Source organism: Euleptes europaea, chromosome 11 (genome assembly GCF_029931775.1).
Source record: "Euleptes europaea isolate rEulEur1 chromosome 11, rEulEur1.hap1, whole genome shotgun sequence".
NCBI classification, from domain to species: domain Eukaryota; kingdom Metazoa; phylum Chordata; class Lepidosauria; order Squamata; family Sphaerodactylidae; genus Euleptes; species Euleptes europaea.
Genome location: NC_079322.1, coordinates 26380767 through 26407009, shown reverse-complemented (window position 1 = coordinate 26407009; position 26243 = coordinate 26380767). Strand labels below are relative to the sequence as shown.

Genomic DNA, 26243 nt, shown 5'->3' with positions numbered 1-26243 from the left:
ATGGTAACACACAGGTGAAAAACACGAGACAAAACCTAGAATCCCAAAACACCACTTTACAGTCATTTTTCAAAGAGAATGATGTTTACAGCCACACGGTGCAGTCCAGAGGCGAGTGCATGCCACCAGAATTAAAACAAAGTGCTTTCTCAGCGGACCATGGCTCCCTAAATTCAGTTTTCCCAACATTCAGTTTTGAATTTCAGTTTTACAAAACTGTTTGCAGGTTTGATGCAAAATCTGTAGATAAGTTCGGGGGAGGGGGGAAATGACATAAGGTGATTTTTCATATCTGTAGGAGTTTTTCATATTTGTGGGAGTTTGTTAGGAGTTCCATGTGTTGAAAAGATTACCAGTAAAGATGTAAAATAGCCTTGGGGTTGCTGCACATACGCCTCTGGATTGTGCCATCATTCTAGAATGTGTGCAGGAAAGGTTCTTCACATGGATAAAATTCTTCGGCTCGGGTAGTGTATAGCTCATAGTTAGGGAAACATTTACTTGGTTATAAGCTAAATAAAAATATGGCTTTTATTAGCGGATAATTAAGGGCAAACAATGGCCATGCAGAACAAGCTCTCCACGTACTTACCAAGGGGCGCAAAAGAGCGGACAGGGCTTGTATCCCTGCTACTTTCACGGCTGGCCTCCCGACTGCACCCCTGACTCACACTAGGTCGAGGAATACGACTACCTCGTGCTAGTATGATTCAGGGTACAGACCAACAGCAGCACAGAAAGGGAGAAGACACAGAAAAAGTTGACATTTTAATTCAGTCCTTTTTTTTTTTTTTTACCTTGTGCAATAAGACCATGCAATTCTAAAACAGATTATGCCATCTCCTTTAATTCAGTATTACCACACACGCTGGTTCCTACACTGGACTACAGAGGGTACAGACACTCCCACAAAAGCATATTTTCATCACGTAAACTAGCATCAGTATAGAAACATGGTGTTTTAATGTAGTACACTAAAGGGAAAGTAGTATAAATTGATGTTTTGCACTTGTAAATAAGGCGACAAGCTGTATATATTTCATTATTTTCTAGCATTTCTAAAGGCAGCTTAACATTTTCTAAGAAAAATGTAACGTTCACCTCAACATGAGAAGAATGAATGCAACAAACCCATGTTTGCAATTACATCTATCATAAAGGGATGTCAAAATACTGAAACTAGACGTGGCTCCGTCACGTAAGCTTCAGCGCGTGCCACCATATACTGTTTGAAATGGCTTGACACTGTCAGATCATGACTGTATATTTAGCATACCAGCTATGCTTAGTGAGTATACTTACTGAGCTAAAGCAGGAAAACAATGATGTAAGGTATATTTTTCTCTATTTCATATAGTACACATTCTTAGGATGTGGCACCGCAGAACCAAATTACAACTCTTTAGGTCTACTGTTCACTAAGCTTACAATACCAGGTTAGAGATACGGAACTGTATAAAAGGTTTGACAGAACCTAGGAGTACTTTGCAAGCCTTACCAACTGACAGCCTTGAAGGGCTGGCCTCTCTGCTGCATCCTTGGCTTCGAGGAATCTTGCTCCGCTTCTGTGCTGTAGCAGGGCTGACCAGCACCCTCTGAACCCCAGTGTTCAAAGTCGAGAGTGTGGTGGTAGTCAAAACTCTTCCGGGAGAACCAGAACGGCTACCAGCTGAAGGCAAAGAAAGCAAAAATAAACTACATTTCTCAACACACACACAAAAAATGGGGATTAAAAAACATTGAAGGTGGTGAGATAGCTGTGGTACACTGAAATGACCTGAGGTTAGGTTATTCGGAACAATCTGAAGATGATGAAGAATTTAGAATCTGGACAATATATATCATGTGAAAACGAAGCTGCATGCTTTGATATGTTCTTAACCATATGTTTAAGTACTAATTCCCATTCTTTTCCATATGACACTCTAATTCAATGTTGGTGAAGTGTGGATGCACGGAGAAAGGCCAGTATTAGGAGTGTGCACCCCAATATGCCGAACCCCCCCAAAAGTGCCATTTCAATGGCAAAACTCCCCAAAAAAGCCCTAAAAACCAACTTTTAAGTTTAACAAAACACATCAGGGAAACCAAACAACCAAACTCAAGGCAACGGAAGGCCCTTGAGGCCTCGCAAGACCTTCTTCAATGAGGCAGCTGCTGGAGCCCTCCAAAGCACCCATTTTCCCCAGTGGAACTGATCTTTGTTACCTGGACAGCAGTTGTAATTTTGGGTGATCTCCAGCCCTCTCCTGTAGGTTGGCAATGCCAGTTCCCTTGAAGGAAATGGCTGCTTTAGAGGTCCCTCCTCTCCTCTAACCCCACCCTCCCCAGGCTATACCACTCATATCTCCAGGAATTTCTCAACCTGGAGTTGGCAACCCTACCTCCTTCCCACCCAACAGTCAACCTATCTTTAACTGCCCCTCTGTCTTAAGTTTTCCATCCCCCCCTCCTCTACCTTTGAAAACTACAGTATCTCTGTACACTGGGGACCAAAGCAGCTTACATTTGTCTCCTTTTTATCCACACAGCCCTAAAAGGTAGGTAGGTCCTTAATCATCCAGTGAGCTTCCATAGCAAAATGGGGGTTTGAACCTGGCTCTCCCAGATCCTGCTCTGATGCTCTAACTGCTGTACATCACTGGCTTTCATGGGGTGGCTGCTGTTGAGCAGCAAGCAGCCAGGCCTAGTTGAGTCATGCAAATCAGGTGGTATCAAGTCACCCAGAGGTTGCTGATAGGCCTAGGGATGCCAACCTCCAGGTGGGACCAGGATACCTCCCAGAATTACAACTGAACTTCAGACAACAGATCTGTCACCCTGGAGAAAATGACTGCATTGGAGGGTGGACTTTATTATATCCTGCTGAGGCCTCTTCCCTCCCCAAACCCTGCCCTCCTCAGACTTCACCACAAAATCTCCAGGAATTTCCCAACCTGGAGCTGGCAATCCTAGTTAGGCTGTCCCCCAGTGAGTCCTCTCTCAAAGGCCAAAATAGGCCTGGAAAGGGCCACCCCCTGCCTTTTACTGGCAGAACCAAGCCTGGAATCTGTGGTTGCCTAGCAACAGCCACTAAGGGATTCCATTGCTTGAGCAACAGCCACTAAGGGATTCCATTGCTTGAAGCTAGAGGCAGTCCTTTTATCATTTTCTGCTTTTTAAAACTCCCCAATGTATTTCTTTTAGATTTCAGATTTTTCTGCAAACCTGGGGTCCTTTTCAGGTTTGTAGAAAGATCTGTCTTGCCCGTTCACAGTTCCTGTCACTGGATTTAAGTATCCAAAGATTTGCCAACTTCGCTATTAGATATATAGATGGGGAATCTTTGCAGGGCTCGGGGGTGAGGGCTGTTTTTCAAGGTAGATGCACCAAATTTACAGCATAGCTGCTGGTGTCCCAAATAGAAGAAAAAAGGGGCTCCATAAAATTAGACCCCTTGATCCAATCTTTCTCAAACTTGGGGGTTCTTGTAAGGAGAGTCACCAGCAGTGATGCTGCAAATTAGGTGCCTCTATCTTGAAAAACAGTCCCCCCGCCGAGCCCCGTAAAGATCTCCCATTGACTAAAATGGACCTATTCAGACCAGAGAATCTCAAGAGAGAAATGTTTTGACAATAGCAAATAAATGAAGAGGGGGTGGGAAAATATTCAGCTCCATTATAGTCAATGGGAAATCTTCGCAGGGCTCTGGGGGAGCTGTTTTTCAAGGTAGAGGCACCAAATTTGCAACATGGCTGTTACATGGTGACTCTCCTTGCAAGAACCCCCAAGTCTTGTTAAATTTGAGTCAGGGGGTACAATTTACGGGCCCTCATTTTTCCATCCCACCCAGCAAATTTTTTCATGCAATATTTTAAAATATTGTAGGTGATGTATACTACTTGCAGCATATAACCAAGGTCCCTCCCTCCCCTGAAAAGCTAGCTAAAAATATCCACCCACATTTAACCACCTAATCTAATTAAACCATGGTAGCAAGAAATGACTGAAACAGGACCAAAATGGAACGATGTGGGGGTGAAAGGTGAGACAATGTTTCATGCAAATTCTATGTGGTCTGTTGTTTGCCTTAACAAACAATGTTTATGCAGTAAAACAGCAGTTCCCAAACTATATGCTGGGTCACACTATTGTGCCACAAGAAATAAATACAACAATAAGCTTCTAGGAGCCCTGCACTCAAATCTATTAAGGAGTCCATCTACTGTATCTCTGCTCTGGCAGCCTCTTTGCACTGGCTACGATTCATTCCCTCCTGCTGCAGAAACACAGCAGAATTACTTTTCCTCAGAGGAAGGTTATGTCTGCATGACTTACTTTCTGCCTTCCAGTTAAGAGGCAGTCAAAAGACTGGCTCAAGCAGAAAAGTGCAAGTTTTCCTCGGGACTGGACACATGGTAAGGATAATTTTGACTCTCCACGTAAACTCTTCAGGATGCAACACGACCCGCAATTTAGTTTGGGGTGTGTGTGCGCCTCAGCTATTAGTTTGGGAAACACTGCAACTGAATGTCTTCTGCTAGCCAGGAGTCTATTCAGCAATACACACATATATATATATACATACACATATTTTTATTTATGCTGAGCCTTTGCACTGAGTTCAGAAATAAGAAAGCAAAATCTATTATCTCCTTCAAAAAACAAATCTAAAAGTTGAAATGCCATATATTGTCTGCACATGTGGCCATACTGTCTTAGGGGCTAACAACCTATATTTAAGGTTTTTGGTTTTTTTCCCCTAATGAAAGTTGGGGCTTTTAGGACATCGGATTCTATGTTCAGGGCCAAATTATGTGATGCAAACTGCAGACAGCTTCAAGTGTTACAACTGTTCCAATATGGAAATGAGTAAAAAAAACCAGATGGACTGGTACATCTGAGCATCACCCTCTTCACACAGCAAACCAGAAGCATGTACAATTGTCACACATCTGTGTGTTTTCAATATGGAACGAATGCAATGGCTGAAGCAGCCTCGGGGCTAAGAGTTGTGATCATCACATGGTTTTTGCCATTAAAAAGTTTCAAAAACTTCTGATATCACAAAGTTTGTCTTTATCCCTCTTCTTGGAGTTACTCATCAGCTCAGTTCACTTCATTAGTCTACCCTCTGTATTGTTTTGTATGTAGGCAAATTTAATGTCCTCCTCAATATGACTGGCAATGGAGGATTCTACCAAGTATAAACACTGCATACATATTTGAGTGCATTCTTCTTTTAAGAAGAAAAAGAAACGTAGGTTTTTATACCCCACTTTCCTCTACCTTAATAAGTCTCAAAGTGGCTTACAATCACATTCTATTCCTCTCCCCACAACAGGCACCTTGTGAGGTAGGTGCAGCTGAGAGAGTTCTTAGAGAACTGTGACTAGCCCAAGGTCACCCAGAAGGTTTCACTGCTCTTAACCATGCTACTACCACGACATTAAACTCATTTATGGCTAGGCCAGATGTTAAACGTACTTAATAGACTTAAGGCATAAGTTAGTTATGAACTGAATCTGAAGCAATAAGGTGAAAATTCCAGATAAGAATTTGATTGTTCTGAGAATTCAATGAACTAGGAAAATAGTTATCTCTGCTGAATAGGACCCCATTGCGATGAGTGGTCAATCAACAATGCACACACAAAATTGGAAGAGCCTTACCACCAGACTGTGGGTTAGCAGACTGAGATCCTGAACAAGTGTAAAGGCAGGAATAGGGTAAGGGTTTAAAATCCACGAAGAGGGAAGGAGCAGAGCAGATTAAAAATGGATGGCAAAATGGAAATAAGAAAGCTTAGTCAGTTCACATAAGGGGGGGAGGCCACAAGAGGGTTATGTGCTAAAAGCAGTGCATTTAGTAGCTTCCACTGGGCTCAGATGCTCATACACAAAGCAGACAAAACAGAAGCTGCACAATTACAGTTCTTCAGCTCTCAAAGAACTGCATCGTAATGAATTTAATTGAAGCACATGATCAAGAGCTTTTGAAATCTTCACTCAAAGGAAATTGCAAAATGTAAGAATTTAATAGCTGAAGGAATGGTATCAATAACTTGTCCAATCTAGATAATACAATGAAGGAAGAGCAAAGTGGTGATAGTGGAGAAGACGAAAGTTTGTGTTTGGCATGCATATCGAGGTTTAAATGGGAAAAAAAAGATGTCTGACCAATTGCAAGTATTTCAGCTGAGCCTCATAACATCTTCATGTCCCTGGCTAGACTTTCTATACCATTTGTTGTACAACTGGAAACATAACCAATTAAAACGGGGTTGTGGTTCACCACTAAAACATCTGCTTTGCATTCAGAAGGTTTAATCCCAGGATCTCAGGTTCAAAGGAACAGGCAGTAAATAGGTGATATAACAAAATCTCAATCTGAAACCTTGACTAGATACTGCTGGTCAGAGTAGACAATACTGACTCTGTTAGTCCAGTGGTCTCTATACGGTAGCTTCATGTATTCAACCAGAGCTAGCAAACACCCCATCACCTCCAACTCTCAATGAGAGAACCACAGATATAAGCATCTCAAGGATGCAGGTAGGCTCTGTGTATACAAAGTCCTAAAAACAAGAAAGGTTAAATGGCAGAGAACTCCCTCACAGAATCACCATAACTGGAAATAATAGCCATGAAATATAACTTAATATATACTATCAGTCACCTGACCATAACCAAGGGTTATTTTGAAATGGAGAAAAAAATAAAGAAGGCAGCCAAAGGAAAAAGTTGTGTAGTAATGCGTGACCTCAACTACCCTCACATCTACAGGGTAGATATGCACTCTGGTCATTTGGAAGCCCAAATTCTTAGATACCATATATGATTGTGCCTTGGAGCAGTTTGGGCCAATTAGAAAGGACGGGAAGGGAAAGCATGTGAGATGCTGCTACCCCAGCTGGAAATTGCTAAAGCAAACGCAGCCTCACCAAACTTGGGAGGAAACCTGCTCCCAGAATCACAGCACTTCCCCAAATATACAAAGGATAGTGATACAGAAGCATTCTGTACTTCCTTTGAATGTGCATGAGTAATTCCCATGCTCAGTCTGACCCATGTCTTGGTAAGACTTCATCCAGTCCCCCTGTGATCTGAGAGTGGATGTATCTCACACGCCCTTCTTTAGGGGGATTGGATGAAGTCTACCAAGGCATGGGTCAGACTGAGTATGGGAATTATCATCTCTTTAATAGAGGAGTAAACCCCTGAACAGAGTAGGAAAAACTTCAGGGGATTAAAGTAGCACCCCACTGAAACATTTTCCCTAATGGGAAGACATTTAAAACAACTTTTAACTCACTGGTGGGAAGGAGAGAAAATTAACTTTTCCAGCGATGTGGACCAGAAACTGTTTGAAGCTTACAGTAGGACAGTTCCTTTATTCCTGCCCTCTGGATCTGTATGAAGTTGCCAAGAAGAAACCAAGACTGTTTCAGACACAGCGGACTTTGTAGACCGGGTGATGGAGTTAAGAGAAGCCCAGGGGAGAAAGTTTGGTGGGGGAGACAATCATTTTAAGGGCCATAGGGGGACCAACCCCAGCGCTCTGAAGGGCCACCCCGCCATGTGGATTACAAAGCTCAAGAGCCATGCCCTGCAGCTCGTCCCCAAACCCAGCTCAAGGCAAGTGAGATTACAAATCTGATTGCCCCTAAAAGCAAAAAGGGAATCAGCCCCAACCTGCCAGGGTGCATCTAGTTGGAAAGATCACCCCAGAGACTTTAAGTCCTCTTTCAGTTCCTGCAACCCCCACTCAGCCCAAGGACTTGAATGTGCAGGACCCACCTTCATGGGTGATGATTCCTTTGACCAATCCTGATGCTGACCCATGGAGGGACACTGGGTCAGACATTACAACCGCCCATGAAGATTTTATTGCTCCAGCTATGCGGATACCAGGAGAAACCTGGCCTATAGCGCCATTTGAGAGCACCCCCATTCAACTTCCCATTGCCAAAGTTAGACTAGCCTACCAGGGCTTGGAGGGCATTTGGAAGGTAGCTATCCATATGAAGCTGCGCGCGCCAATCCTCACTGGAAATGACCTGACAGACTATGTGGCATCACAGGCCACATCAATGCTGTTGCCCAGTGCCAATCACGTGCTTTCGAAGCTGCTACAGCCCCAGCGGAAGACCCTGCAGAGCAGTTGCCTGTGACTCAGGATCAGGAAATTGCAATGCACCCAAGTTCCAGTGCAGCAGAGACCCAGGAACCTGACACACCCAGTGCAAAGAGTCAAACTGATGAATCAGAACCTGTGTAACTACCTGAAGCAGTGACTTCATCGGCTGAATTTCAGCACACTCAATTAAGTGACAACAGCCTCCAAAAAAATCCGTGAAGATGACAATCCGTCCAAGGATTTTTTAAAGGGACTGTAAAGTCTAGATTTGTGTGGATGGGAGGGGTTGCTGCACATAGCATTTATTCCTAAAGGAGGGATGGGAAACCATGAGCCAACATGTAGTGCCCTTGCCTTATAGAGAGAAACTTTTGGCCTTAGCCCATGATACTCAGGGCATCAGGGAACTGCCCATACTAAGGAGAGACTTTTGCACAATGTTTTCTGGCCTAGCATAGCCAAGAATGGCAAGGACTATGGCCAGTCTTTCCCTACCTGTCAGAGAGTGGGCAAGAGGGGAGATAAAGTACATGCTCCATTAGTGCCTATACCTATCATTGAGACTCCTTTCCCAAGGATTGCCATAGGCATTGTGGGTCCCTTTACGAGGGCCACACGCAGGAAAAATATATTCTGACAACCGTTGATTTTGTGATCAAATTTCCAGAAGCTATTGCCCTCGTCCACAGTAGCCCCAGTAGTGGCAAGTGTGTGTGTGTGTGATTTTGCCATCAAGTCACAGCCGACTTATGGCAACCCTGTAGGGTTTTCAAGGCAAGAGACGTTCAGAGGTGGTTTGCCATCGCCAGCCTCTGCGTGGGCGGAGAGAGTTCACATTTGTATTTTGTTCAAATTAACACCACACCAACTATAAAAGACTCAAAAGCATGCAAAAAGACTACTGACCCAAAACACTGAAACACTGGGGAAAAAAATACCTTCGTTTTTGTCTGGCGATGATGAACCTATGGCACAGAACAACAACTCAGTATGTAGTGTTTCTTTTTTTAAAAGAAAATATTTTGATCATATCCTTTGGTCAATGATTGTAACACTATGTATATATGGCTTAATGTTAGTATTGCGGTAAGAGTGACAGGTAGTAATACATACGCTGAGACTGAGACACAACTTTTGTTCGGCTACGGCCCCTGGAATCTGTCTTTGAGTTTCCAATGCCCATAGAAGGCGCTGAAAGCTTGCTTCGCACACGTCCTATAAAGTGAAAAAGTAATAGACATTGGAGGATTTGATGAACATAAACATGAAGAATATACCACAAACCAGGTTGCAGCTCTGATCCAGTATTCCTAATTAGAAATTAAAACGTTAAAATACGGGCTAGTTTAGAGTGTTGCATTCTTGCGGGGGGGGGGTGTGTGTGTGAATGCAAGCATTCAGGAACTTTATCACAACTTTTTAATAGGTTACATTACAGGAATGTTAATTTTTAAAGAAATTACGAAGAATGTGAGATTAATATTTTTTTAAAGCTATCTTGCATTAAATGCAAAATTTTGGTAACCTACTCACTAACATGCGTGTTAAAGGTTGGCATGAGCAGTGGGCCTGGCATTGTGCCCAGAAGTTACCCTAAGCAATGAGCCAATTTTACGTCAATAACTAAGATGGTGCCCGATAGGTAGCCATGTTAGTCTGTCTGTAGCAGTAGAAAAGAGCAAGAGTCTAGTAGCACCTTAAAGACTAACCATTTCTGGCAGGGTATGAGCTTTCGTAAGCTACAGCTCACTTCTTCTTGTAAAGGTATCTGAAGAAGTGAGCTGTGGCTCACAAAAGCTCATACCCTGCCAGAAATTTTGTTAGTCTTTAAGGTGCTACTGGACTCTTGTTCTTTTCTACTGAAATAAGATGGTAGTTTTCCCATTCCTTTGGCCCTTCTTTTCCATGTCTGAATACTATTCTTGCTTTTGCTTCTGCAATTGGCTTGTACTGACTGCCAACCCTTAAAGGTCTGTAGTCTATCAAAATGATACTTCACAATCATAAGGTATGATTGTGAAGTATCATTTTGATAGACTACAGACCTTTAAGGGTTGACAGAAAAGTATTATCAAAATACTGGCCATTTTTCTGTGCTTTCTACTTTCTGTAATATCTACTTTACAGGAAGAAAATGTTTGGCTCAGTCACATAAGCAAGGCTTGAAGCAGAATCCACCTATCTTCCATACTTGTTGGATGTGTGTAAAGATCAAAAAATCAAATGATTTAAAAGTCTTTCATTGTTAAGCAGACTTTAGCAGGATGGATATGTACCAATAGCAAGTCTAAGGTTGAAGAGACAAATCTACATTTCACATCCTAACACTCACTGTAACATTTATCTTGCTAATATTAAAAAGTGTCTGAGCGTTAAACTAAAATCCAGAAGAAAAGTAGAAAAGACTGAGACCGTTAGAAATAATTCTTATACTCTTTAGGCTTCCTATGAAAGGATTTATTCACCCAAGCAGAGAAGAAAGTCCACAGAAGGAAGTCTACGAGAAGAGAGCTAGTATAAAAAGTTACTGAGTTATTAGAAGTTATTAAAGATTGTTATACGCAAACACATTTGACGAAACCAGAACAATCACACTCATGCAATGAAACATTTCCTCCACCTAATATAATGGGGTGAAAAGGGTGTGTAATTGCATAAAGACTTGCACCTGCAAAGGATGGGAATACAGAGTGCCACCATTGTCTTATGATGTTATGCAAATATGAAGATATGATCCACATGGTCATTGTTCTGATTTTTATCTGAATCAAAGTGGTTGCTTTGCCAAGAGAAGCTCGAGCCCCAACAAACAGTAGCACCTGCTTCCCAGAAGCATGAGAATGTCTTAGCATGTTGAAGCGTCACTGATAACTTTCACAACACATAAGGGAAACCAAAATTTTGCACATATAAAACAAAACAAAAATCAATACAGTTTTATTGCAAACGGTTGCTTAAAAACATAGCACAAAATTTTTGCAAAGAAATACTGTAGCAACACCAAAACATTATTAGGAAGCCAACTAAAATTAACCTTAAAAGCTGCATGACTACATATTCTGTTCAATACTATTGCTTATGACAATGGATAAACAAGATGGATGCATTTGCTTTCTAGCAGAAGCTTATTTTTCTTACCATCTTCGGAAACTGTTCCTAAATGGGGGGAAAGGTTCAAATAATGATACTTCAAATAAAACATCTCTAATTTTGCAAGCAATCACCCTTAGGAAGCCGGAGGAAATTCATAAAAGTAGCTGCATCGCTTAACAGCACATTTTAGTCCATACTTCCACTGAAGTTACCATTTCAAATCAATTGATATCTCCAGTCTTGTCAAATGAAAACTGCAGCATTGCACCCATTCACCAGCCATTATAATTAAAACCATATTATATTTAGTCATACAACAGATGAAACTTAATGTGAAGAGGTGTAAAATGCAATTTTTAGGGAGGTGTAAATTCAATTTACACAACTCCAGAACAAGCTTCCATTCTAGCTCTAACTTCACAGGAAGAGAGGCAAGTCCTGGACATTAAATTAGGATATTTTCAGCTTAAATTATATTATAAACCCGCTATATTAGCCAAAGCCTGCAGGTGGAGTAAGTTGCAAAGACAGATGAAGTGATTGAGGACCAGCCACAAGGGCTGAAACATAAGGGCTGGGTCCAAATGTTTTGGGTACAGACAGTCTCCTCTGACTGATGAGAGAAAGGAAAGGAATGCTTCCATTTTCCCAAGCTTTCATCCTCTGAGAAAATCAAAATCAGGAAGAAAGAAGCACACAGTAGCTAGGAGACAGCAATGAAGATGCAAGCACAATACTACTTTCAACTTAGTTAAAAAGGTAAGGGTGCAAGCATTGGGTCATTACTGATCCATGGAGTGACATCATGACATTTACTAGGCAGACTATGTTTACGGGGTGGTTTGCCATTGCCTTCCCCAGTCATCTTCCCTTTACCCCCAGCAAACTGGGTACTCGGAAGGATGGAAGGCTTAGTCAATCTTGAGCCAGCTACTTGAAACTGACTTCTGTCGGGATTGAACTCAGGTTGTGAGCCGAGCTTTTGACTGCAGTATTGCAGCGTACCACTCTGTGCCATGGGGCTCTCAACTCAATTAAACATACCATTTATGTTTGGACAGTAATGCTGAGAGAAGGAATGGGATTACAAATGTTTCAGCAATGTATGAGCTCAGAAGGGGTTGGGATACTGGCTTTGTTCCTATTATTTACTGTTACTGCTAACTCTGTGGTATATGAGGTGGTACAAGTTAAGAGGAGGCAGTAATACAACAGTCATTCCACAAAATGAGAGAGTAAGGCTAACAAGTACTAACTTGCCCCAGCCATTCCAGCAAGTTATTGCAAAGTTATGATTTGGGATCCATATCTGTTTGTTTTCTACAAGTGGTCACAGGTCAACTGACCAGTCAAAAAAATTTCAACAGACTGCTTATTATGTGATGGCAAGAACGCCCCTGTGAAGGTGGCAGATTATCTTTTTATTTCATTATGATGTCATCAGCAAACAAGGACTGGGCTGCTCGCTGGGGCAAACTTCACAGCATAGCAAAGCTCCCCACCCTAGCCGTTTTTACAACTGCAAGCATTTACAAACTGCAACTATTGGCCTGCCACCTAATCACCAAAACTGATATTAAAATGCTGCCTTTAAAAAATAGTTGCTGTTAACTTTGCTTTAATTTTTTTTTAATTTTTAGGTTGTAAATGAATTTTTCAGATTCACAAAAGTAAGGTGACCTTTTTAAAAAGAAACAATGACATTAACAAGTTTGCATAAATAGCAAACCTGTTGATTAGCCTCTCTTTCTTGTTCTAAAAGTTAATGTTTAACAATACCTGACCAAGTCTTTCTTTGATTGGCTAAATATCCAGTCCCATTTCCACCATGCTACAATAATCTACCAAGCCGCAAAAACTAAGCAGTAATTATTATACATATACGAACATACCCTTCTTGCTCACGCTTTTTCTCCCCCCTCTCCACTAATGGTCATTTTCCTGATTATAGCCTGACAAACAACCTAAGAGTATATTAATACCTAGCATGCCTAACACTGTACTGAACCCAAAACCTATTTACTAATGCTATAATTCAAACTCAAAAAAAGGGCACCATATTTAAGGAACTGGCCATTTAATGCATATAGGGGAATTATAGGGTCTCACTGAGGATATATACAAAATTCAATTTCTGATAGAAGTTCATACGTTAGAAATGGAGAAAGTAATTTAAATATATTTGTGGCATCGCTCCGAACACCTGCAAAGTGAAGGTCTTCTTTAGTAGATAACAGGGAATGATATATCACCACAATTACCTTTAGAGAATGTGGAACATATGGTGATATATTTGGAAAAGATTACTTCCCCTCTTTATTTATAGTCCAGATAACGCAACAATCTATTGCCACTTTTGTTAAGTAGGAAATTAAAGAGCAGAAACTAAGTTTTTGTATCCATTAAAAAGCTGACCCAAAAATGATACAAGGGGCATTATGTCTGACACAGTTAATTGTAACTGCTCACACTAACCAAGAATTATACCACAAGGTATGTTATTGGCTAGTTGATTGCAGATGTTCTTCTATATTGAAAAAAATTGTTTTAAGAAGTACTGTGAATACCAGATTTGGGGAAAAAATCATTTTTTAATGTTCAGCACAACCCATTCTATGATGTGCCTAGGTTTAAAAATTCAAACCCTGGCTTCAAAAATAATATCATGTGGAAGTTTTAACATTTTAAAGTTGGGCTTCCAACAGAAAATTTTCAATATATTTTTATGAATTTGCTAAATGCCAGCTTAAAAAGGATTCAATTTATACTTGTCCATTCCTGGAAAGTCCAAAAGACCTTTAAAGAAGAAATGGAACAAGCCAAGCCAAGCAAGGCACAAAACCCCTATGAACATATTGGCAATGGTCTTTTTAACCTCTTCAAAAAATAATCATTAAGAAAACTGAGTACAGTAAAGCTTTAAAGCCCTGGATTCCCAAGTGGCAGCTCTCCATGCTGCTGGACAAGCCAATTTCAGAATATGAAGAACATTCTTCAGAAGCAGCCTCCAAAGCAGTCCTACAAGCTGCTAGTGGGGGAGAAGACCTAGGATAACCCCAGAGGGAGCGCACAAGCAAATGTTTTCACTTTCCTAAAACCATAGCCTGCAAATCGCAAATGCAATGTGAGCAAGTGTACTAGTTATAGGAGACAAAATATGAAAAATAACTTTAATTTTAAAAGTTACAGCGGCTACTGAGAATCTATAAAATAAAGACTTATTCGGTGAGTTGCTAAAATAAACAAGGTTAATCAAAAATGATTAAAACATATTAAAACATTGTATGAGAAGTGAGTGGAAAGTCACAATTCAAACTGAGATTGAAGTGTAACATGTCAGTTAAAACATGCAGAATTAGTCACAGATCAGATGAGTATAAACATGGAAAATTAGTCAAAAATTGGATGGGTATGGTATAAAAACTTCAAATTATGTGAACAGAAATCACAAGATTAATAGGTTTAGAAAACGACAGCCAAAACAGTGTCTTACCATCCATCTTGTCAGAAGTGTCCTCTTTGTTGGAAGAGCAGGCGAAGAAACAGGGAAAACTTAGTGTGTTAGATAAACAGTGTTCACGAATTCATTATAGAAGATATATGAATACAAACAGTTTAGAGACACTTTGCACTGAACTCATGCTTGTACTAACTTCAGAAGGTGAGCGATTCTCAAGGTAATGTTTGAAAATTCATAATATACATTGTTACCATCTTGGATATAACAGAGGTCTATTAGTGTTTTTTGGATTTGTACAAATGATAAAAGCTAATAGAATGAATTTTTGCAGGGTAAGACCATGGCTTAAACGCCAAATTTGTGTTCACAGCATTAACAGCTTGTTCAATAATCATGTTAAGATCATGAAGTTCTGAAGAAGGAAAAGAAAAGTCCAGCACAGAAAAGATGGGAGGAGAGAAGGAAAAATAATACATGCAGTATCATTAAAATAAAACAAACAAACAAACAAACACACAAACATCAATTCAGCTGTAAGTACAAATGCCTGGAAAAGAGTTAACAGAAAAAGAGACCGTCTCAATAAACTGAAGAAAAAACCTTACTGGAATAGTAAAACAGGATAGTTTACTATCATTTACATGCTAAATAAAATAATTATATAACAGAATGCAAGCAGAATCAAGTGTCACTGCCTAATAATTCTATATACACAGTTTCATACAAGTTAGTGCTCAATGGATTTCTGGTACAGACTGATCTATGTTGTCAAACATCATCTTCAAGAGAACCATATGTTCAATTTACAACAATACAGTATGTAACACATAGAATTTAATATGAACAGGCCATAATTTTACTGATAAGCGTCTCCTGCATTTGGCATAAGGTAGACAAATACACCATGATGTTCAGTCAGCCAAACTGCTGACAAGATGCCAACCAAATGTTGTTAATTCAAGAGAGGCTGGGGGGGGGGGGGGCACAGGCAGTTGGCACTTGAACATCTTGTGCTACCCTTACAGCTCATTCCTGAGCCTTTTGGACAGCGTGGCCAAGGCGCTGCTGTGACGCCTCCAAAGCCGTTCCCCGGGCACCAAAGGGCTTTAAAAAGCCTTTTAATTTTTTTCTCCTGAAAATGGGGCATTTTCCCCATTGAAAACAGCGAGGATGCGCCAGGAAAAACCTGGCGCAGCAACGCTGTTGTTGGAAGGGGAGTTCCCAGCCTGAAAGGGGTCAGGAAGCTGCCTACTGGGGTTTGCACCATTGGGACGCTGTTGGGAGGCCAAGCTGGCGTACCAGGGCTGCGCTGACCGCGTTAGTACAGGGAGGCCAGCATGAGCGCCCCAACGCTGACCTCCCGGCCTCTCTTGGCGGCGCAAGTGGCCCGGGCGCCGGCACAAGTAGTCTGGACACCAGCATGGCCACTTGTGCGCCTCCTGAGCTCTTTTGGTCCCAGAGATCAGGAATGGGCTGCCTGGCCACCAGCCTGCAGGTGCAGCCAACACCAAATACATATTGGCCTCGGGAAGGGTATACCTACATACTGGATTGTGGTAGAGACCCCTGTACACACTCCCTTGCCTAAAGCGCAAACACCACTTGTGACAAACAGTGCACAAAACCATTCTCACAAAAGCTAACAAGGCAGAAAATGCCTTTCTACAAGGAAGGCAAAACAATATTTAATATATTTTATACTTCATTTCAATGTGTTCCCTTCTATGTCTGTGGAGGGCTTGTCTCCATGAACCAGCAGCTAACTGAAAATCATAGCAAGGAAACTAATAAATTCGAGGGAAACATCTACAGAATAGGGGGGATAAAAAGGTGAGACATGCTGTGGTGCAACATCAAAGTCAGAACCCCTTTATATTCCCCATATATAGACCACAATGATATCGCTTGTACCACCACGCACATCTGGCCATTCTTGCCAGGATGGGGAACTCCCCTGGCTCATTTCCTATCTGGTTGCCCCATGCCAGGCACAGACAGATGCCCCAACTAGACAGCTGGGAATTGAATTTCCAATAACAAAAAAGAAAGAGAAAAATCCCAGTATTTTTCAATAAACTCCTAATGGAAATGTGTTTATAATTCAGAATGGTGACTTCTATATTCTTTACAATGAGACATCTGAAAGCTCCCTTATGTCTACTACCCCCCCTTTTTTGTGCCATGAAGTCACACCTGACTTACGGCGAGCCCTGGTAGGGTTTTCAAGGCAAGAGAGGTTCAGAGGTGGTTTGCCATTGCCTGCCTCCGCGTCATGAACCTGGTATGAACCAGGGCCAACCCTGCTTAGCTTCTGAGATCAGGCTAGTCTAGGGCTACCCACATCCGGGTGACTATTCCCCTGCCCACCTTCAAATCCCACTTAGTATATGAAATATGTTAGCATCTAGCACCAAAGGGAACACTGATTAAAAGGAGACAGAACTACATCCAAAACAGAGGAAAGAGAAAAGTAATAATAGGTAAACCACATTTAAAGTTCTATCGAAATCTTTTCAACCCTCACAAAATACAGAGAGTAGGGAAGCATTTGGATTATAGGATGCAGCCTGTGCTGTCCCAATATTTGGAGAATAAAAAGTGAACTCATGAGGATGGCTGCTTTACCAACTCTTTAGTTCATATAATTTCTAAGGAAAAAGCCACACATTCATAGGGCAGCACTAGCGCAGGATCAGAGGAAGTGCTTTTCCTCCAATCCCAATTAATCCCCCTGCCAGGTTTCTTTCATCTTCAAAGTAGTTACAGTCCTTAAAAGCTTATAGCATCTTGGGGAGGCTAGGGGGCAGGATTAGCATTAGGGAGGCTGGGGAGCCATGAGGCGCTTCCCTCACCTCCTCTTCCATGACACTATAAAGCCTGAAAATGCCAAGTTCCCCTCCCTCCCCCTTTTAACTGGTGGTCTATTGCCATTAAAATTCCATGGCTCCTAGAGAGCGATGAACAAGTTCAGTGAGCTGTTTTGGTCTCCCCCCTTTCTAATTTACAAATCAATGTGTTTTGACATGCCTGGAGAGTCAGCAGAGCCCCCTATTTTGTCTGTGAATTCACATTTAACTGCCCTGTGGGGTCACCAAGTTTATCAGCAGGATTGCTGTTTTACAGTAGTTCTCTGCTGAGCGCTAGTGTGCAGTCTCACAGTGAACACACAAGCAGAGGTAAAACACCTAGGCGTGAACTAGTACCACTATGAAAAGAGTGTCCCATAGGCTGCGCTGCAGTGTTAACGGGAATCAACTGTTTGTTCAATCCAGGATTGTATTACATCCAAATAAAATATTTTAAAATGGATAGCAGAACAGAGGCCCAGCGAAAAATCTGGAAGTTCCAGATGCTGTGAGCACTGTTTGGATGGAAGACCCGTGTAGGAGGACAGAAATATAATAAATCCCTTTTAATAATACTGCAGAACAGATGCAGAACTACAGCAGCTTTGCAAAGAATTACTGATGGGTAAGTGGGGGACTAAGATAAATATCATTCTATCTTGGCTGGGGCTACCAGTTATTTCCCTCTAAGTAACCTTGAAGGCAAATGGAGATAGAGCTGTATACACTGCCTGATACAGTGTTAGTAACTTCTTTTTTCCCTTTTGTAGTGAATGCAAGGCTTGGCAGGGAGGAGAGAGACAGCAGGCACAAGCACCACGTAGTCTACCATTTGGGTGACCTCCTGGAGCGAGAGTAGAGAAACAGGTTGCCAGGCTATACTACAGGAAATATAAAAATCCTTTTCCTCCACTTTCTTTTTCACAGACCTGTGAATATGTTAATCCTCATTATGCATGATGTCACAGCTTTGTTTCTTCAACACTGAAAGAATAGTCTTGCAGAGTTGTTTTCAGTACAAAATGACTCTACCAGTTTATTTCTCTGACTTCCTGCTTCCATATTAGCTCTACTCTTTCTATATCAACAGACCTGCACTTTCTGTCTGCTTTCCCATCCCCAAACAGCTGATTGGCTGCTATGAGGTCCCTTCCCCATTATTTCCAGGAGTCTTCATTTTCAGTTTCCAAAATTTTAATTTCAATTCTGCTTTGTTCCAAATTCTGCCCTTTTTTAGATTACCAAATTATTAACTTCCTTGGCAAATGTCTTTTCTTGTCTAGCTGACTCCAGGGTTTGTGCAGTAGTTTTTCCATTATAGTACTATTTAACTACTGGCTGTAGTTTTTGGAGCTCAGAAAAGAGATCAGTGCAGAAACTAACCATAGGTGGAATATAAGTCCTGGTCTCAGCTGGGTTAATTCAGCCTCACAATGAAAGTTTAGCTTCAATCCCTTTTTTGATTTTCATTTCAACTTTTATGGTAAACCCCATGAACATTTAAAAAATCTACAGCATTTTAAAAAAACTCAAGGAAATAATGGGATTTTCAGGAAATTATTATTTAACCGGCAGGGTTGTGGTGGCCCAGAGGAAGCCTGTTCAGGAAACTATGTGTTACTGGCAACCAAAATCAAGTTAATTCATGCTATAGTGTTCCCTATTACTATGTATGGGTGTGAAAGTTGGACAATAAAGAAATCTTGACAGGAGAGTTTTACAGATACCATGGACTGGCCAAAAGACAATTCGGTGGGTTCTAGATAAAATCAAGCCTGAACTGTCCCTAGAAGCTAAAATGACTAAACTGAGGCTATCATACTTTGGTCACGTTATATGAAGACAAGAGTCACTAGAAAAGACAATAATGCTAGGAAAAGTCGAATGCAGCAGGAAAAGAGGAAGACTCAACATGAGATGGACTGACAGTATAAAGGAAGCCACAGCCCTCAGTTTGCAAGACCTGAGAGCAAGGCTGTTAATGATAGGACGTTTTGAGGACATTGATTCATGGAGTCGCCATGAGTCGAAAGCAACTTGATGGTACTTAACACAACACACAGGTGCATTTTCAATTAGCCACAGCTGTGGGGATGCACATCGTGAGACTGGGACAGAGAATACAGTGCTGTAGAATCACAGTGATTGCTGTTTTCGCAATTATGGAAGACAAAAGCCTCAGAAATGCAAAAGACATACAGAGAAGACCCAAGGCAGAACAATGATGTGGATTTAAACATTTTAGCACACATCCATTTGAGATGTGCCTGTTTTCTTCTTTGTTCAACCATTTCTACACTTAGAATTAAGATGAAATTTTGAAAATAGTTTTATGCAAGACACCAAACATTGACCATATATATAAGGGAAACATAAGAAAAATGAGAGCTCTCCTATTTAAGCTGCAAGTGACACCGTCAGGAGAAACTAATGTTTTAACAATCAAGCTTCTTCAAATCATTAGAAATTGGCCAGAACGGTACAAGACCCTGAGGAAAGCAACCCTATTCAGAAGGAGCTGCAAAAAACTGATTGGAGCACAACTACAGAATATTACACAAATCACAACAGGTCACAATCAAAACAGCTGTATAAAAACACATACAAGAACTCAGCATTTTTTAAATGGATATTTTTTTCTGAAACAACAAACAGACCTTTAAAATCTGGTGAGGAGAATGACTTTTTACTACCTAGATGGCTACAGTTCATCTCTCTGTTGGAGAAAACCAAGTGAAAATGGTTTTTGTGTTACAGTCATCTTTTTGCACTAACTTTCCATCTAGGCATTAAACCACAGAGGAATGTACAAAAAGGGCAAACCAAAGTTTTAAACAAAAAGTCACTGCGACCCACTGGGAAGCTTCTGAAGGAGTGCGTTTCTGGCTCATGGACTCTTATGCTGGAATAAAATTTGGTTAGCCTTGAAAGGTACTATAAGGCTCCTGTTTATTTCTGAGAAACATCAGTCTCTGAGTTCACACAGCTGGGTGATGTGGTTACATGACTGCAAACGCCCTGAAAGATACATGCTCAATACATATCTGCCCAGACAGAACTTCAATGGGCAGTTTACTGTACTTTTAAACAATGTTTCCTCACCTAGTGAAGCATATGATCCTGGAGGTAGACCAGCTGCTGCTAATCGCCCAGTTCCTGCTGGCTGGCCAGCAGCGTGACGAGCCTTAGCACCAGCAGCGGCATTAACGTCAATGTCACTGCGAGACCTCTGCAGCGTTCCTGCTGTTGGAGCAGCTTTGGTACTCCCTGCAACTATGAATAAAAGTTGAAAAATTAAGCATATTAAGCTGGTCTTTCCCGTTAAGTATATATTTAAATGCTTTTTAGTCTCAATTTTAAAAGGGATATAATCTTGGTGTGGCCTTATTAAAAAAAGAACTTTAAGAGGAAGGGCACTTTCATACATGCCAAATAATGCAGTTTCAATCCACTTTCAATGAACTTTGAAGCTGGATTTTACTGTGTGAACTGGCAAAATCCACTTGCAAACGATCCTTAAAGTGGACTGAAAGTGGACCGAAAGTGCATTATTTGGCATGTGTGAAAGTGCCCAAAGTTTTTGTATGGGAAAAAAAAAAGAAAAGAATTACCTCTGCCAGCCATACTTGCTGAGCTGGATGTAGACCATTTTGAAGAGAAAGGACGACTGAAATAAAGGCAAACAACACAGACAAGTTGTTATATATATTTTATTAGGGAAAGGCTCGCTTTCCTCTTCAGCTCTACATTCCTTGTATTTTATGAAGTTAACAGACAGATGCCTAGGGCGGTAGTTAAGATGTTGGACTAGTCACTAGGACTGGGGAGACCTAGGTTCAAATCCCCAACTAGCAATCAAGTGTGGGCCATTCACTCACTCTGAGCCTAAATGACATTACAAGATAAAATTGAGAGGGGAGAAATGCATATGTGTCCCTGAGCTCTTTGGGGAACAGCAAGGGCAAAAACACGCTAGAATAGTAGCATAGAAGTTACAATGAATGAACAGAAATGGGGTCAATGAAGATAAGGTACAATGAGTTTCAAATCAGATGAGATACTGCAAAATTCATTATTGGATTGTCCCAGCATTCCTAAGATGCGAACAGAAGCCACTTGAGAGAAGGAGGGATTTAGCTGCTTCCCTCTGCATGGTTCTGCCATTCAAAGATCACACTGCCAGAGCTATTATTAGACTTTAAAGGGAAAAAAGACATGCATGCAAAAGATGAGGTGCCTGTCTTTTTCCCCTCTAAAGGTTAATAACAGCAAGTATAGAGGACAGGGGGTCATCAAGGCTTATAACACATGCCTTGTATAACCCACATGCCTTGTATAACCTTGTATAAGTGCTTAACCCAGCCAGTGCCCAACAGCTAGTGTGGTATAGTGGCGAGCGTTGAACTATTCAGTGTAACCTACTGTTATGGTAGGAAGGGGGAGATGGTGTCTTTCCTTGCTGGGCAATCCCTGTCACTTTCTAATTGCTCTAGTACTGCACTGAAAGGCTACCTTCTCAGCAGGTCAGTCTAGATCAGGGGTGTCAACTTAAGGCCCCAGGGCCAGATCCAGCCCCTTGAGAGTTCTTATCTGGCCCGCGAGCCAGTCGAGGCAGCCACACTCACACCCCATTCCCAGTATGAGCTGGTGAGGCATGGCCTGGCCCGACCAAGTGACACTTATGTAATATCCGGTCCTCGTAACAATTGAGTTCAACACCCCTAGTCTAGATGTTCTCAGGAGGTCCTCAGGGCTCCTTGCCAGGGTACTTTTTAGGGAACCCTTAGTCTAAGGGGGTTTCCCAGCAAGGAAAGACCACTATTGCCCCCTTCCTACTCTAACACCCACCTCACAGGGTTGCTGTGAGGATAAAACGGAGAATGATGTAAGCCTCTTTGGGTTCCCATTAGAGAGAAAGGAGGAGTATAAATGAAGTAAAACAGAGTGAAATAGAATATTTGCAGGAAAAAAATGATATTTAAGCATTACTGGATATGCCAGAATGTGGATGGAGAGGCACATCCCATCTGAAGTAACACAATATGGTCAGACAACATCTGCATCCAAACATGTGTTCAGTTTATACTGGCAAGTTCTTCATACATCAAGTAAAAAACAGCCTTTCACAAGTATCCACGTTTTGATCTCCTTATCTGGATCAGGGGAAGAAGATTATTTCAAAAATGGCCCTTACTTGAGGCTTTCCTGTGAGCTGGAAGATGACCTGTCTGACTGTGGAAGTGATGTGACGCTACCAGAATTTTTCAAGTATGTCTGGAGACTTCTTTGATAGGATGGTTCAAGATTATTATACAGCACCTCTGCTTCACCTGGAAAATGACTCCTTAGACCTAGGTAAGTCCTACAAATCAATCACAGAAATAACATTAACTAAAAGTTGTAGGGCCATCCAAGCATTTTTGATTACGGTAATTTCTAAAGTAAATAAGTTAAGAAAAAATATTCAATTAAGAATATATATGACCTAAGCCTATCTAGAGTAACAGCAAAACACAACAGCCACTTAGAATACTCTCTTTTCCTGTTAGAAGGCAGCCAAACATTTAAGATCAGTAAATGAACGCTTATGTCTTACTTTCTTGCCTCCACTCTTGCTTCTGCATCAGCATCATGTATGCCCTTTTTGATAGTTTCAACCAAGACAGCTGCATGCCTATCAGAGAAAACCCAAATCTGCTATTAAACATTATTTGTGATAAATTTCACGTCCTTAATCTTCTACTTTTCTAATGTTAAGTCTTCTGTCTGATAATCTAGGGAGTGAATTCCCAAGTAGCGTCGAGAATCCTAAGTGCACCCAACAACATATAAACACTCTACACTAAGGTTATAGACCGACAAGAATAATTGGCAGCTATTACAGCCTGATCCAGTACTTCACCAAGGAAGAACATGCTGCTAGAATGCACTTTAAATACTGTACAAGACATATTTCTTAATAAGGTATATAGAAAATAGCAACATACTAATACGACTTCCTGCTGAGATACAGTTTCACAGATACTGTTAGACCACAATAATCAAGCAATTAGATTATGTACTTCCCAAGGCTGTTACCAAGTACATCCCCGAACTGCTGACAGCAAACATTCACTCCTGAGTTCAGATTTTACTGGTGAAACCTACTCCATGAAGAGCCCCAATGCAAACTTCACAAAAGAATGGATCGCTAAACATTTTATTTAAGGCTGAAAAACCCAGTTTTTGAAATAGTCTCCTTAGAATAAAATCTTACAAAAAATATGGAAGATTTGAAGATTTGTTGACCTCATTAAAAAAACATACGCTGTGTGTCAATTCTAAATCAAGTCTTATATTTTAAACACCACCAGCAGAACACAGTGCACTAAGGGCTCATACTATCAATGGACAGTATATGTCATAGTGGTAAAAATTAGCTATGCTGTTTGTGAAATTAAGGCAGGCACGCAAGTTGTAAGTTACTGATAATTTTACTGTACTGGAAGAATAAATACCTTTCCAAGGAATGAGTTTGCCACTCTTGCAACAACAAGTCTAAAAATTCAAAAGAGCGCCTGAAAAAGACAAAAACAAGTTCAGCACGCGCACGACCTTAATAAAAACCCAGACTTCAGATCTTCACTAAAATCACAAGTGGGTGTGTTATGTATTCACATTTTGCTCTTAACTGTGGGACCGTGATATTTTGTAATATGAGAAACTTGCACTATGTAACATGCAGGGTCATGACGGAAAATTTCACTAATATCCTATACTAGGGGGGGGGATTAAGTTGCTATTCACAAATGCCAACAAATACTCACCTCCTAACTGCAACAGATTTTGATGTACAGTTGCTAGTTATTAAAGGTATGAGTCTGGGCACATGAGTATGCTGAAAAGGGGAAAAAAACTTCTTAAAATTTGCCACAGCACAATCAATACACATGGAGTTCTTGTGATTCTAGATATACAAGGTTATATTGTTTTATTTTGCTGTTGTTTATTTTATTGAATAAATAATTAAAAATATATACAAGGTTCACCTGGATAGCATTTTTCACTGTCTAAGTTTGGATTTCTTGCATACATTATTTTTACAGCCGAGCATGTGACTGCATTCATATGTCACAACAAACTAATTTATCTAAACCAGTCTGTTAAATAAACTCAGGTTAGACTACGAGACATATACAACAGACCACAGTTTGTTCATAAATCCCAGTCAGTTTGCTGCTTCCTTTCCTGCCTCCAACCAGAATCCCCAAATGCTGTCCTCTTCCTTCCAGCACCAGGTTGCTGGCAAAGTTTTACTATTTACACAGCCTGCTCACTATTGCTCAGGTATAACACACAAGAGGGAAATGAGGAGTGAGGGGGGCCAAGTCAAGCCACACCCTCCTAGCTCTTAGCCAAGGTCTTCAGTCTCTTCCCCTTTTAAACTCTGAATCTTTTACAGCTCTCATCACCTTTCCCTGCTCCCTTTGTGTCGCCACAGCAATGCATTCTCTACATTGTACTCAAACAAAACAACTTTCTACAGCCCTTCTATCCCACCCTCAAGCTTCCGAAAAACATTCCTATATGATGAGCACAAACCATGATTTATAGTGTAATCCTATGCAGTGTTACTTCAGAACACTGAAATCAATGGGCTTAGGCCAGAGTAACTCCGCATAGGACTGCACTTTTGGACTCACACTCGAGCACCTAACCAACAAACCAGTTGGCTGAGCACCCTACGTGACATCACCACACCAACCTGAATTTAATCAAACCATGTTTATAAACTGTGGTTTGACAACAAGTCTGAATGCCTGTGTATACACACACACATAAATAAAAAAGGTTCTATTATCTCTTCTTGTTGTTGTGAAACTGTTTCTAAGCAATTTTCCCCTAAAAAAATAAAAGCTTTGGAAAAAACGTGATGGTGGCATGGTCACTCGCTCCCTTCTGGGATATAAAGGGGGAGGAAGGGGTAAAGGGGACCCCCTCTTTAAGGAGAAGAAGATACGGTGGTATGTGAATTGTGAACAGTTCTTGAATGTAGCAGTGATTTGTGAAGAGTAATTTTTATTGTGTATCTTGGCAAACTAGATTAAAGCACATGATGAAGTGAGGTTTGCTGTCCTGCTGCCTCTTTTAATTTCCTCTCAGAAGAAACTACAGTTACACATTTCTGCTTGGTGAACCTACTAGCTGGCAGAGCATGTGTGGAGGGATGGAAAGTGGGTCCTGAGAAAGTACCATTGATAGTGGAATGCAACTGGGCCTGGCAAAAATTTTCTGCCACTCTTCGCAGTCAACTCAGTATCCAGAAGGCTGCCTCTGTTAGCGTGTATGTGCACACGCTAATGAACAAACAAGGATTTCTGAATGCACAAAACCACAGCTAACTACAATTAACAAACCAGGAACAAAATATGGATCAGAATCTAACAGCATGTAACAAGCAACCGCCATTGATAGACAATTTCATGGAAGGCTAGGTTTAACACTATTTTAAAGTCAACATTGCATCATGTGACAGCAAAAACACTACAAAAACAGTGCTTTCTCAGTTCTTAAAGTATGAGAAAAATTGTGTAAACCCGTTTGGGCCTTTTTGATAAGAGTCAAATTTCTAAATACATTTTGGTTATTCCACCTTGCATTCCATATATATACTCCAAATGTTTGATCATGGCTACTCTGAGGTTTCTAAAAATCATGTATTCGAGCATTTTATCAAGTACTGCCCT

General features: G+C 41.0%; 1 protein-coding gene across 36 annotated transcripts in view; it reads right to left on the bottom strand.

Moving 5' to 3' along the window:
* Window positions 1–26243, bottom strand: part of CLASP2 (cytoplasmic linker associated protein 2) — a 133235-nt gene that overhangs the window by 37831 nt on the left and 69161 nt on the right. For 13 of the 36 annotated variants that reach the window (XM_056857902.1, XM_056857905.1, XM_056857903.1 and 10 more), the window contains 11 exons: window positions 24324–24394; window positions 24015–24074; window positions 23114–23191; window positions 22712–22879; window positions 21129–21184; window positions 20620–20790; window positions 14705–14728; window positions 9232–9333; window positions 9057–9083; window positions 1499–1669; window positions 593–700 (listed from right to left, as the gene is read on the bottom strand). In XM_056857902.1, coding sequence (XP_056713880.1) covers window positions 593–700; window positions 1499–1669; window positions 9057–9083; window positions 9232–9333; window positions 14705–14728; window positions 20620–20790; window positions 21129–21184; window positions 22712–22879; window positions 23114–23191; window positions 24015–24074; window positions 24324–24394 — 1036 coding nt within the window. The remainder of the gene's footprint in view (window positions 1–592; window positions 701–1498; window positions 1670–9056; window positions 9084–9231; window positions 9334–14704; window positions 14729–20619; window positions 20791–21128; window positions 21185–22711; window positions 22880–23113; window positions 23192–24014; window positions 24075–24323; window positions 24395–26243) is intronic. The other 23 variants (XM_056857906.1, XM_056857932.1, XM_056857913.1 and 20 more) reach the window with 4 other exon arrangements.